Genomic DNA, 13962 nt, shown 5'->3' with positions numbered 1-13962 from the left:
ATATCTGAATATCTGAAATATATGGGGGGCATGTCTATGGCCTTGATCAAATCTGTCTGCCTTGTTACCTGCAGGACAAACTGATCAGGCTCGCTGAGCTTGCAGGGGTCATCGCTGTACTGCTCGTACTGCTTAACCTCATCTTCATCCGGTGCATACAGAAGCAGCTGTTTGATGTGTGCTGGCTCCAGGCGATCGGTCGACATGGTCATCAGCACCTGTCGCAGCTCACCTGGAGACAGCTTCAGATGGGCGATCAAGATGGCTGTAGAAACAGTGGACCAGCGAGGCAGGCAAAGATCAGCAAACCAGTGAGCAGGCAAAGGCTAGCAGCCCTTAACCCTTGCTAAAGACATTCAACAAGGTAGCGTAAGCTAACAGCATCAGATACAATCTAGCAGAGGGTCAGCAAAGCCTACAAAAAGCGGATGTAGCCTAGCGAGACTTTAACAACTGTGATTTAAAAAGTAAAGGTGGCATACCCTCCATTTCAACACTGCTTTTACTTGCTCTCACTGACTGCATCTCACATAGAGTATAGGGTCTTTGTCATACAACAAGGACTGGACTGGGAAGTTAGGTTAGCATTAGTGCACTAATTAGGTAGTTAAGCACATATAATATAACATCGCTCTCCTTTTTTGTTGCTAGCTGTGTAGCCTTTTCCTGCATAACGCCTAATTTGATGCAGCAAATCAATTCTTTTTATACTATGTATTTATTTATTTGTTATTTTTGAATTGTATTAATTTCCTCCCTAATTTTAGATAGCCAATTAACCCCCTCCCCCCCTCCCCCATCACATGTAGTGCTCCCAACACAGGGAAGGTGAGGACTGACACATGCCTCCTTCAACACATGCGCACCTCAGCCACCACCTCTTTTGATGAAATGTCACCAGGCAACCAACACTCATAGGAAGAGAGCAAGGCCAACTGTGCTCTCTCAGGCTCCAGCTGTTGATGGCAGGCAGCACACTATGTATTTTAAAGTCGTTTATTGTTTTAGTTTGTCCATCATTTGAAAATGCATCATATTGCAGAGATTTTGCAGAGATCTTGCTGATATTTATTTATGTCCATTTATTTATACATATTTATTTCATTTTAAATGGATTTGATGTGTGAGGTTGCTTGATTGGCTTATGATGTCACGTTACTCCTTCGACTTATCACCCTTATGGTGGAATGCTATGACTCCAGGAAGGGGTGTGGTTCACAGAGAGTGCTGAAACGGATGAACTAGGTTCGGTTCGAATGGAATTCTTCTGTGCAGCAATAATAACCCTCCCACCAAACAAGCCCAGAATTGGTCCTGGTTGCAGACCAGTATGTTTTTGGGACAAGAGTGAAAATGCCCTAAAATTCACAGATGCTGCTGGTATGGAAATATATAAGGTGGCCAAAAGTAAATTCTGTTTAAATGTGTTTAACAACATGAAGTCAATTTTATAGTTTACCCTGAATTAGCTTGTGCCCCACTCTCTCGATCAATCTCTCTCAATCCCTTTAAGGAGTCATCTTTTAAAGTTCACTCGAGCTAATGCAGTGACCGAAAGGTCCTTAAGAGGCCATCAGGGATTCCCCTTGTGGTAAATGCCGAGGCCAAGTTCACAAGGGCACCTTAGAAACAGCACTGAAATGGAGGAATAGCCTTATATAAGCAAAGCTAAACCAAGCTGGACACCACAGAGCACAGCTTGACAGACAGAGAAGACTCTTTGTTTTTGCCTATCCTACTCACAGGCATTGTAGGCTTTCTTATGGGAAAGAATCTCAACCACATCTTTCTTTTTGAATGTCTCAGGCTGAGGTGTGGGCTCTGGAACAGAGACTGACACACATAAACAAAGTGTGAGGGAGTGCTCTCCATGCCAAAGGGAAGTGTGAATGGGTGAATGGACGGATGCATGGATGAACAGATGGATAGATGGGCGGTGTCCAACAGAGGACCAACACAGCTTGCACATGTATATCTTTTTTATATTTATTAAAAAACAAAAAGTCCAAAAACTTGTAAGGCAAAAAAAAAACAGATCCAGAGTTATTTTATTTTTGTAACAACTTAAAACACAGACAGACAAAAAATACCCAATAACCTACAGTGGGACCAATTTACGCTGCGAAATACTGATCTGTCAAGAATTAGCTGGGAGGAATAGGACAAGATGATACAAAAATATGATTAAGTCGAAAAGTATGTCATGTTGTTGCCGCTGGCATCACCGAAGCTGTGACTGGTCTCCAGCCACATAAATCAAAGGCTTTTTAAAGCAGCATGAAGCCTCACTCTGTACCCAAGGTGGCTTCCACAATGAGGTCAACACTAGGGGTTTCTGAACTAGTAAAACATTGTTTGTGTGTTAACCAATAACACGCATATCTTTTCTTCCCCTTCCCACCAGACAGCTAAAACGTATATGTAAGCTAAAACATACACGTTCCCATAGTTCATCACCTCATACAAACATGCACCCTTTTGTACTCACTGGGGCTTTTTTGAGTACCAAAATGCAACTCCAGGTCCAGGTATTTCACCATGTCACTCAGCTTGTCGTAATCTGAATCCTCTCCCAGCTGTGGTAAAGAAAAAAACAACACTGCTAGCACACTCAGCATGATGGACTTAAATAAACTCAAGCACTGAGCCCTGGCGGATATGTAAACTCTCATAGTCCTAATGGGCCTAAATTCCTTCGGTCCTGGTGGACTTCATTAGGGGTTCTGCACTCGCTGTTATTTGGCCTTTATTATTATAGGTGTTTTGCCGATGCAGGTGTCTCAAAAGGCTCATAATTTCCCTTCAACAGCTCCTTTGACGTCACTGAGCCCAAAACTCATAAACATAAGGAGAAGAAATAAGCCCGGACTATTCCTTTAAAAACGTTGACAGCATGTCACACTCTGCTCAGAGGATGAGGATTTATAACGGCTAATGAGGACAGGATTCGGCTAGAAAGGTACAGGGAAGAAAGGTCAGAAATGGATTCTAATTATAAAAACTAACATTTTTAAACAAACTCTGCTCTGGAGGCTTCGTTTTCTATAATTGTAGTGGTTCTGCTTTTTACTATTTTTCACATTGTATGTGCACAGAGAACCTTTGGATAAGCAAGACCTGGGAAGGGCACATCATTTGAGTCCTCCAAATCGCTCCGAACCAAATCGCTCTGGGCTGTATGCGAAGGGTCTTACACTTTGGAGCATCCTTCTATGACGTAGTGGAGAAACGCAGCCTAGGCTTTGGAATGCGGCTAGATAGTAGATAGTTTGAGTATTCCTTAATGCTGTGTTTCATAATTCAGCTCCTGCAAACCCAATGGTTTTGATTTTTCCTTTGTCATCACACACGTGATCTAGCTCATCAACTGATTACTGCAGCCCTAATGACCTTGACAAGGAGTATTAAATTAAAGTATACATGAAACTGTGGAGTGCAGTGGGTTGTATAGAGGAAGACCAAGAAACATTGCCCTAGATTTACCTGCATTTTAGCAAATGTGATGAATTTGCATCAACAACTGGATGTCAACTTTAAAAGGATCCTGTCAACAGCCAGTGAAAATCGAGAGCACAGCTGTTCTACCTCCATGTTTTATGTCCTATTAGCATTTTCCACAGGACAGCATCGGTTTTTATGTGGCTATTGATAGTTTTGTGATTTTTTATAAATTAGGATTTAGGAAAGTTGTGTAAAGCTTGGAGAACAACTAATATAGACCCTCCTAGGTCTTTAGCAAGCTCACATTCTCCTTGTGATACTACAGGCAGATGGTTATGTGTGTATGCTGTGTTACTCACTTGCCCCCAGATAGTTCCTTCAGAGTTCTCCACCTGTTCCCAACGCAGCCTCTTCACACTCATGTGGCTAGAGTCTGATTTCTGTGGTGAAGACCGGGGCAGAGGAGGGGGCATACATGGAGGAGGCAATGGTGGAGGTGGAGGGGGATCCACAGGAGAAGCTTCATGGTGTTGGGACTGTGGGTGAGGTGAAGGTTGTGGCAGTGGTTGATGAGGTTGAGCTTCATGGTGATGCTGGTGGTGTTGATGGTGCATGGGTTGGGGGCTCTGTCTGGCTTGGGTGGAAGGATGGACCTGGTGAGATGGGTGTTGCTGCTGCTGCTGTTGTTGCTGTTTCTGCTGTTGTTGGGGTGGGGGTTGGGGTGGAGGCTGAGGCTGGAATGTGGAGAGGATCTGATGAGGCTGGTGAGGTTGAGGGGGTTGGTGGATGATATGGTACTGGGGGGCAGACTGCACGGGCTGGGTCTGATGGATGTGGTGGATCTGGTGGATGTGATGCTGTTGGTGAGCAGGTTGAGGAGGTTGGGTTGGTGGGTAGACTTGGTGGGTCTGGTGGATGTGGTGGCTTTGGTAGTGTTTTTGACTCTGGTGAAGAGGCTGATGAACATGATGAAGCTGTTGGGCTTGGGGACCAGATTGAGAGGTGGGTTGAATCAGGTCAATCTGATGCATTTGTCTGTCTACCCTCTCCAACATTTCTATCCGTTCCATTCGTTCTAAGCGTTCCATCCTATCCAGCCTGTCCAGTCTATCCATGGAGCTGGAGAGGTGGGCTTGATGGCCTTGATGATGAGCATGGTGAGCCTGATGACCTGGATGCATGGCTTGTGGTTGGTGAATTTCATAGATTTGCCTTTCAGACCGTTCTCGTTCCATTCTTTCGATCCTGTCAAGTCTGTCCATGGAACTGGAGAGCTGAGTCTGATGAGAATGGTGAGTCTGATGGCTTTGATGCATTTGATGGCTCTGCTGAGCCTGATGTGCCTGATGAGCATGATGACTGTGTTGAGCTTGGTGACTCTGTTGATCCGAATGGCTCTGATGAACTTGGTAACCGTGCTGAGCCTGCTGACCTTGATGAGCCTGGTGAATCTGATAAGCCTGTTGATTCATGTGGTACATCGAATGGCCAGGGCCTGATGATGGAGAAAGGTCTGGAGATGGTAGTGGGGGCAGGGACTGGTGCATCTGCTGCAGAGGGTGTTGCGTGTGGCTGCTTGGGGCTGTGGGCTGAGCTGGTAGAGATTGGTGCTCCTGGAGAATCTGGTGGGCCATGACCTCTTCCCGAGTAGGGAGCACCTTGTGAATAGACTGTCGCTTAGGGGGAGGATTAGCCCTGGGAGGGGGTGGAGGTGGAGGTCCTGGGTGGCGGCGAAATGTGAGCTGTCGGGGCGCGTGATCAGGGGTGAAGCCAACAGGAGGTGGGGGATCATTAAACTGGACCGGGGGTGGGGGAGGAGGCGTGAGAGGTGGAGGAGGGATGTGCTCAGAACTGGACGAATAGGTGAGAGAGCTTGCATCCTCACTGCTGCTGTGCATCTCACTGGCACTGCTCAACTCAGGAGGGATATATGGACCTTCATCTTCCTCCTCATCCTCTTCCTCCACCTCCTCTTCTTCCTCATCCTGAAGGGTCATCTGGACCACATCCTGGTGTAATTATTAAACACATGGACAAATAACTTGTTTAATTAACGTCTATAGAGTTAAACTGAATCCAACCATTCAAACTCACCATTCAAAACATAGACAAACTTAAGTAAACAGTTTCAAAACAATCCATAACTTTATGCAGGTTGTATGATTTAGGAGCTGTTTCCCCCCCAATTAAACACAATAAAGGACCGTCTGGAAGACAGGATGCACTATAACATTTATTTCAAATATTCTCAGGAGTCTATTTGTGTTGTTGATTGTTCTTTTGTTCTTTTTAAGTACAAGCTCTGCATTTGTAGAGCTTGGTGGTCATTAAAGCATTTCTTTACAGTCCCTTTAGTAACTTAAGTAATGTCAGAAAACTTAAATGCAGATTGACTTAAATGATCTCAGATCAGCAGGCACATACCTCCTCATAGTCATTCTCTGGAGACAGAAAGTCATCCACAGACAGCTGCTGGCCCAGCTGCTCTGTGAGGGCTTCCATAAACAGGTCTGTGTCTGCACTGCGGGGGGGACGGGAAAACGTATAGCGCTTCTTACGTATGGGTGGGCTGGGTGGGTAGTCTGGGGGACTTGGCGGGTAGTCTGGAGGAGATGGAGGGGAGAGCGGAGGGCTATCCAAGCTCATGTAAGGGTTGGACTCTGCACTCCCCTGGGATGGAAGCTCTGGAGGATAGCAGGGACACTGGGGACTGGGCAAGGGCTCGGTCCAGGCTACGGGCTGCGGGGGTGGGGGTGGAGGAGGAGGAGGAGGGGGAGGCTGGACTGACGATACAATCTTACGACTGCCTGTAAGGTGAGAGAGAACAGAATGAATGCAGAAGTATTCACCTGTTACATAAAAAGGAGCAGTTTGGCAACAAATCCAACATATATTCAACATCCAAATATAGCTATGTTAGGGGGGCAAAGTTTGCCTATGTAGTTTTGCATTGAAGGCTGGGGTAGCATAATGGGTAAAATACTGCCTTCCCAGTGGTGGACAAGTGTTTAGTTCCTCAGCTGGGCAATCACACCACACTACACCAATAAGACCCAACACACTTACCCGACGATTATATGGAGCATCTCTACTCCTAACTCTACCACCACAGAATCCACCTGGTGCACCATAGCAACCACTAAGCTAAAACAGTCTCACCCCATTGACATACAGGAATTGCCTGGAAGTGGGAACCTCGTAGGCTGTGCAATCATTGTGTTTTTTTGTAGTTGTACATATTGTACTTTGTTGTATATAATACATCCACTATATGGTCAAATGTTTGTGGGCACCCCTTCTAATCAATGCATTCGACTACTTTAGGTTGCATTCATTGATGATACAGATGTTCAAATGCACACACACAGTTATTCTAGTCCCTGTAGAGAAGTACTGCCAATAGAATGGGACTCTCTGGAGCAGATAAACATGAACCTATAGGCACCATACCTAATGCCTTACAATGCCTTACATTAGCCACATAACTCCAGTGTAAACTGATAAAGCAATCTTTAGACACCAGAAATGTTAATTAGATATTCACTGGTCCCTTATGTAACAATACATGTGATATTATGATAGGTCTGTGATTCTCCTTGGCAGTTCTAGAGTACCTGAAGTAGCCCGCACAGAAGGAGAGGAGGAGTGAGCTCTGACAGACTGACTGGACAAGTGAGGGTAGGCATCCAACAGCGTTTCGGGAGCAGGAGGAGGACGGCTCTTTAGGGATTTGGATCTCTTTCCTGCGTACACATTCTCCAGCTCAGCATACACAGCAGACAGCTACAGGGAAGAAAGAGAGTGGATATCACACATTCTGTCAAATGAGGCTGTCTTGTATCTCCAAAATTAAAATTTTAAAGGAAAAGAAGAAAGAAGAAAAATCTTGGAGCATTTCTATTGGTACATTTATCATGAAATTATAAACAACGGCCATATTCAAAAAGTAAAAAACACCAAAAATGAAAATACACCCGTTCGTAGCTCCCCCTAGCACTAGTAATGCCTCGACAGTAGGAGGGTAAGGACTTAACACTGTCTCCTCCGATACAAAGCCAGCCACAGACTCTTTTTGAACTGCCACTGATGCGGCATTGCCGGGCAGCCGACGTGCTCAGAGGAAAGCGTTGGGTCCCCAGCTTCACCACACCGGCCAACAGATGTCTGTGCCAGCCAACTTCGCTTTTGAACAAAGATGGGAGAAAGCATCATCATCCTACATGGAGAGAGCCTGGCTAACTGTGCTCTCTCTGACTCTTACTGCTAATGGCAAAGTGGACCTTCTTGTAATTTGAAAATGATACTGCTTTCACTGCCTTTAGAACAGTACATTTTTCTGCTCACATTAGTCAGGTTGTTTGGCGTCTCTGGTAGCGAGGTGCCGTCTCCTGATTGTCTTTCTCCAGGGGCAAGTCTCATAGGGGCCACCTCCACAGGCTCTGTGCGGATCCCTCATACAGACAAATAAAATTCAGTAATCCAATAATCTGAAACAGTTCTGAATAACATTATACACTGACTAGACCTACACCACATACTAGACCTACACTAGGGTGTACAGTAGTCTTATATTACAGTGTTAGTATTAAATGCATGGTAGGTTAAGTGTGGTACCCATTCCTAGGTGAGTGCCGATGACCAGGTCGTCTGAGCTTCGTCCTCTTACACTGCTTCGATAGGTAGTGCCTGTTACCTTCATAGAGCTACTGCGCCGGTGGGGCTCTGGAGCTGGGGGCTCTGGCTCTGCCACTGGCACTGGTTTATAACACACATAATCGGAAGATGGTGAATCAATTGCACTGATTTAATTGATTTAATTTTGACTTTTGTTTTGATTTAAACAAATTAAGCTGACATCTTCACGGCTTGTTGTAAAGAATTGCAATTTAATCTCTGTTGTAAAGTCAAAGATTTACAGCCCTGATAAATATGTCTGGCCTTCAAAAGGGCTTAACTCTAAATAGTGCAAGTAATGGTTAGGGAAAAAAAATCATAAACATACTTGCACACACATAATCAAGCACACACAGAGGGTGTGACTCACGTGTGACTTTATAGCCTAGGAAGCGGGAGATCTTGCTCTGGCAGTGCTCTTGCTCTTCATAGGTCAACAGCTGGTAAATAAACTGCCAGATCACCTGCTTAGCTGGAGTATCCAGCACTGGGAACACATCCACGATCAGAGTATCCACATTCCTGCAAACCAGAAACCCAAGAGGCTCACCTTCTCCACATCACCTCAGCCTTATTTTTAGATACCTGTGGAAAACCTATAAAGGTTTGAAAGGTCTTTGCAAAATAACAGGCATATCCATTTTATTCAGATCAAATGCCAGGCCATCCAAACAAGTCTTGGCTCTTTAAGGGGTTTGGTGTCCCACTCCCCCTATACAGAAATACATATTTATAATACATGACACATTTGATGGTGGTATTTTGAACAGAGTAAGGACCTCCTACGTCACAGCTGCCAGACAGAGAGATTTAATAGGTTCTAGACATCTGAATATCATCCCAAGGGCTTTGTCTGCACTGTTCAGAGGCCTGCATAAAAAGGCTACCAGTGGGCTGAGGAGCTGCCCGTCTTACCTGTGCTGAAAGAAGGCCTCCAAAGCTTTGCAGATGGTGTATCTTTCCTGCAGGGTGAGAAGGTGTTCCAGCTGCTGACTGAAGGTACGGCCTTGCACGCGGATGCTGGGTGGCAGGATCTCAGCCACCCACTGCAGGGAGCTGAGCACGGGAGAGCGGGACCGAGGAGATGCCTCCAGAGGCTCAGGCTCGGCCAGAGTGAAGACCGGCGGCCCGTCTTCCACCACCAGTGAGGGCATGGCCCCACTGCCCTGCAGCATAGACACCACCTTCTCATGGGAGCAACTCCTGAGAAAGTACAATGGGACCACTTAGAGACTAGATGGCTGCTGGGAAACTATAAACATACTTTTCTACTTTAGGAACTATAATGTGTCATAAGTGTATGTGTTAAGACAACAGTACTTCTTAAAGAATAACAGAATATTTTCAATATTTGTTAAAAAAAAAGAACAATTTGTGTATGTCCCTCGGTTTTACTTACCACCCTGTTGCACTAACTTATTTTGCCTATAAATAATGTACCGTTGCTTAAATGACATCACAAAGAGCAAGTGACCCTGTCACACAACAAAAATATAAGGGAAATATAGGGGGTTTTCGTTTAACTTTGTACAGTTTATTAAACTGGTAATGCAAAGAAAATGGTATTTTAAATTGATTGGCATATTTGCTAGTTCAGGAACATGACATTATTTTGTCCATTTGTCATGAAATATTCACACAGCTAACATTTTAAATGATGAGAACTTCTTTATGTAAAATGCAGTTACATTAGATAACGTTCGATTTTTATATGACATCAACAGCATATATAATCTATTTGAATTACAGCCTCCCACCTCATGTCCAGTCCATTGAGAAACAGGATGCGATCTCCAGGTTTGAGACCTGCTTTCTCCGCTGGGCTACCTGAAAAACGACACACACACACACATACATCTTGCATAAGCAGTGCCCACAGAACAAGCCTTATTTAAGTTTTATATGATCTGTTTTCATGAAGAATTGATAGCTGATCTCACAATTTCTTATGTTATGCAATCAGAACCCAACCTTATCCTTAAACTGCAGGTTCACGAGAAAACAGCATCAATGATTTTACTCCATAGCCCCCCTCATTTGCAAGCCAGCTCCTCAGATTTCTGATCATGAAAGATTTCTCTTTCATGTGTGAATACCATTTCATTCGTAAATGCTGGTAGAATGCAGTGTTCATGCACAGATGCAGAATAACTGAAATACAACTCTCAGCAGCCGTCATTACTGTTATATTGGAATTCATGGGCTAATTTAAAAAATCGCATTTACGACATATGCGTTCAACTTGTAAATACAATATTTTAGACATGACTTTTGGTCACAATTGGCGCTGCAGTGAATACACTAGGAGTGTAAGAAAACATTGCTATTGAAGTATCACAATATTATGGTTTGTGATTCTGTATCAATTTTCAAAAACACAGTATTGATTTTTACATGTAAAGACTGGTGGCAGTGGTTCATTTTGAGTTGTGTTTAAACCCCAATCACTAGTTAGCAGTGTTGTTCAGTTCATTGTTCAGATCCCACTGTTCTGACTGCATAAAAAATAAATTTTCTTGCATATTGTTTATGCATATTGTGTAGTTTTTATATTTGCAATATGTCACCTTGCTTACAGTATCACAAAATATTGAATCATCACCCCTGTATTGTGATATATATCGTATTGCCAGGTTCGTGCCAACACACAGTCTTGGTTTACATGGCTGCATGGTATGATTTTTTTTGGCTGTGTCACATTACCAGGCCACAGAAATGTTTTTCCAGGGTTGTGTGGACATCCAAACCTTTCAAATCAGTCACATGCATATGTGGTCCCTGATTGGATACATATCCCATTCATGGGCATGCAACATGAATTCGGATTCTATGCATCTTTGTGCCTGCACACATGTGCTTGGTGGTCTGTGCACTCAGCGACCATCTTTGCAATGCCACTGTCCAAGCGGAGGGTCAAATTCCAGTTTCAAAAACAGATTAAAAAAAAAAAAAAAAAGAAACTCATGAATAATTTATAGGGTTTGGCTCAATAATGCACTGTTCTGGCTACCGCACTTGCTCAGATCTCCACAGGGGGGTTGTGGCATTACCAGCAAGCTCTTTTGTTTGCCTCATTTTGTTGAAGGAAAGGATTTCATATGTAAACAGCTGCCATGTTAAGCGGTATGAACACCAGTATTTCAACCAGTGAATGATCTCCTCACTTCTAATATTACTGCGAAGACATAAGCATATCAAAGTGCATATGCATGCTGTTTAGGGGGCAGATTTGTGCACATCACACACACATATACAGCTCATTTACATATATATAAATGTGAATTGTCAAGATGGCCAAATCCTATTGGAATTGACTCATGAAGCTTGTAATGTAAACATAGTGTACAACACTGCAGAAAAAACACTGGGAAAATCGCAGTCTTCAAGGATTACCCTAAGCATCTACTTCTAGCTGTGTAAAACGAAGGACTCTGGTTAATAAGCCTTTATCTGCTCTGTGTTCTGTCAAGTTGTGAGACAGAGACAGGTGTTGGTGTCCCAGCATGGGAGCTTTACACATATCCTGTTGGCATTTCTTGCTCCCCTTTCCCTCTTTTCCCCACTCGTTGTCTTGTTTTCTTCTTCTCTCCCCCCCTCTCTGAAGGCTGGTTATTTGAAGGCCAAGTGTGGGAAGTGTAAATGGAGAAGGATTAACATTTGATGAACACTGAATTCCACCACCTGTGCTGCTCTGAGTCAGCTCTGCCGTGCCGTGGGTGAGTGCTCCAGGGTTTGTACTACGTTTACAAGAATGCCAGAAATGGTTAACAGGCTTCAAGATCATGTGGAGCTCTCTCTCTTTCTCTCTCTCTCTCTCGAACACACACAGGCATACACATTCAAAAAGTCATCCCTTAATTGCGTATCCCACCCCTTTCAATTGCTGTCATCACTGCTATTGAGCTTGCTCACCACAAACAAGCTAGCTAGAACAGGTCTGCACCTTTAATGAATCAAAAATATGACTGACATCTGAGCCACTATGACAAGGGCCAAATTGTGATGGCTACACGACTGGGCTTACACAATACTAGACAGGTGGTTTTATTGTTATGGCTGATAGGTGTACGTTAATAATCTGATTTGTTTGAAAATCTCTCTTTGCACATATATTGCACATATTACATATACATATTGCATTTTGCATAGACCTATTATTTATTGTAAAAATAGCTGCTAGAGTACTGCACTAACCTGTGCTGCACTCTACTGGTTTTAACATAGTGTGCACATTGTATTACACAACCCTACTTCCCACTACTGTTTCAGTCTCCTTCTTATTTGTTTACACTTTCTAGTCTGCAGTCTTTGTCTCGTCTGCGCTGTCTGCATTGTGTTGTACTGCCTGTATGCACTTGTTCTGTGTTGCACTTGTGTTTTGTTACACCATGGGCCTGGAGGAACGTTGTTTGGTTTCACCGTGTACTCCGTGTGTAGCTGAAATGACAATAAAGCCTCTTGATTTGACTTGATATCAAAGCACTGTAATCCAGTTGTACTCCAAAGCCATTAAAGCTGATTAAAACACTCAACTCATTTCAAGTGAAACCATATTGCATCTTCTAGCATCAGTGATCTTAACTGCTAATTGTGTCTGTAGCTCCATGAGATCAGATCAGAATCAGAAAGATGCGCTTGTGTTTTGTGATATGAATATTTAAAGTCACATCCACACAATTTGCCCAAAACTGCAATCTCTGACCTGAAATCTTAACAAAAGTAGAGTGGTCCAGGATTTGTACACTGACTCACATTAAGTCAGTATGGCCTCTTCTCCTGTACTGCACAACATGATAGCAAGTCTACACAGGAAGGCTAGTAACTGCTTTCTCCAAGACACACGAAACCATTTAACCACATCTTTTAAACCTTTTTTGAATAGCTCAACACACTCTTAGGAAAAATGCTAACAGACGATTCTGTTACGGCAGCTAGTGAAAAGACTGAAAGAACATTTAAAAACTTTTCATTACATACATAACAAGACTGCAACTAGATTAATTTTAAGATTATTTCTCTTTGTTTTTACATTTTTTTATTTGATATTTATTCATTTTTATTTATATGAGATGTTCCTGTAGCCCCTTTGCTGCTTCCTGTTTGGTCCCTAATTGGTTGTTTACAGTGTCCACGTCACAATTTGCATGAGCCAAGACCATGAACTTTAAAAACGTTAAGGAGGTAAGCTACAACTCTAGCTAGGCTTACGTAATTTTATTACGAAATTGGAAATTCGTTTGGAAAAATCATTGGGTGTAAGGCTGGCATACGCGATGAGGACATGGAAGGCCAATCTTCCTACAAAGAGAGAGCAAAGCCAAGCATATTCTCTTGGACTCCTGGCGATGGATCACTGTGGCATTACCGGTGATCGAATTTGTGATCCGTGGTTGGTGTAGCGTAGCAGGTAACATTACCCTCCCTGTTATAGATCAGGGTTTGATTCCCCGCTCAAGACAAGTACACTACATTTCACCAATTCGAGATACTAGCATCAGCTAAAAGCCAAAAAGATAAATGTTAAATCCAGTTATTGTGTTAAGACATGTATCAATATTTCATGACCTGTAGTTCATAGATGCATGTGATGGAACGGTACAGATAAGAATTTGTGGCACCCTATTGAGGGTTAGAAATGGACCATTGGATGGAAATAGAAGCTGCATGTATGGTAAAGATGAAAAGACCATGGGCAGGTAAATTTGTGGAAAATCTAAGCATATCCATTTCCATAAGCATAGACATTCATTAAACTAGGAAAATGATCTTCTGACAATGTAGCTTGAACATTTCAACTGGGTTGTCTAGAAGTAACATTTGCTATTTGTTTTTCTACGATAGGGTGTT

At 43.3% G+C, this 13962-nt stretch overlaps 1 protein-coding gene across 4 annotated transcripts in view; it reads right to left on the bottom strand.

The window, feature by feature from the left end:
- Window positions 1–13962, bottom strand: part of grid2ipa (glutamate receptor, ionotropic, delta 2 (Grid2) interacting protein, a) — a 51471-nt gene that overhangs the window by 7819 nt on the left and 29690 nt on the right. For 2 of the 4 annotated variants that reach the window (XM_072693667.1, XM_072693670.1), the window contains 11 exons: window positions 9873–9942; window positions 9031–9318; window positions 8486–8637; window positions 8056–8196; window positions 7786–7892; window positions 7056–7224; window positions 5866–6248; window positions 3801–5450; window positions 2489–2576; window positions 1744–1833; window positions 69–265 (listed from right to left, as the gene is read on the bottom strand). In XM_072693667.1, coding sequence (XP_072549768.1) covers window positions 69–265; window positions 1744–1833; window positions 2489–2576; window positions 3801–5450; window positions 5866–6248; window positions 7056–7224; window positions 7786–7892; window positions 8056–8196; window positions 8486–8637; window positions 9031–9318; window positions 9873–9942 — 3335 coding nt within the window. The remainder of the gene's footprint in view (window positions 1–68; window positions 266–1743; window positions 1834–2488; window positions 2577–3800; window positions 5451–5865; window positions 6249–7055; window positions 7225–7785; window positions 7893–8055; window positions 8197–8485; window positions 8638–9030; window positions 9319–9872; window positions 9943–13962) is intronic. The other 2 variants (XM_072693668.1, XM_072693669.1) reach the window with 2 other exon arrangements.

This window comes from Salminus brasiliensis, chromosome 12, assembly GCF_030463535.1.
Source record: "Salminus brasiliensis chromosome 12, fSalBra1.hap2, whole genome shotgun sequence".
Classification (NCBI taxonomy): Eukaryota; Metazoa; Chordata; class Actinopteri; order Characiformes; family Bryconidae; genus Salminus; species Salminus brasiliensis.
This window is presented reverse-complemented; position numbering and strand designations above follow the sequence as displayed.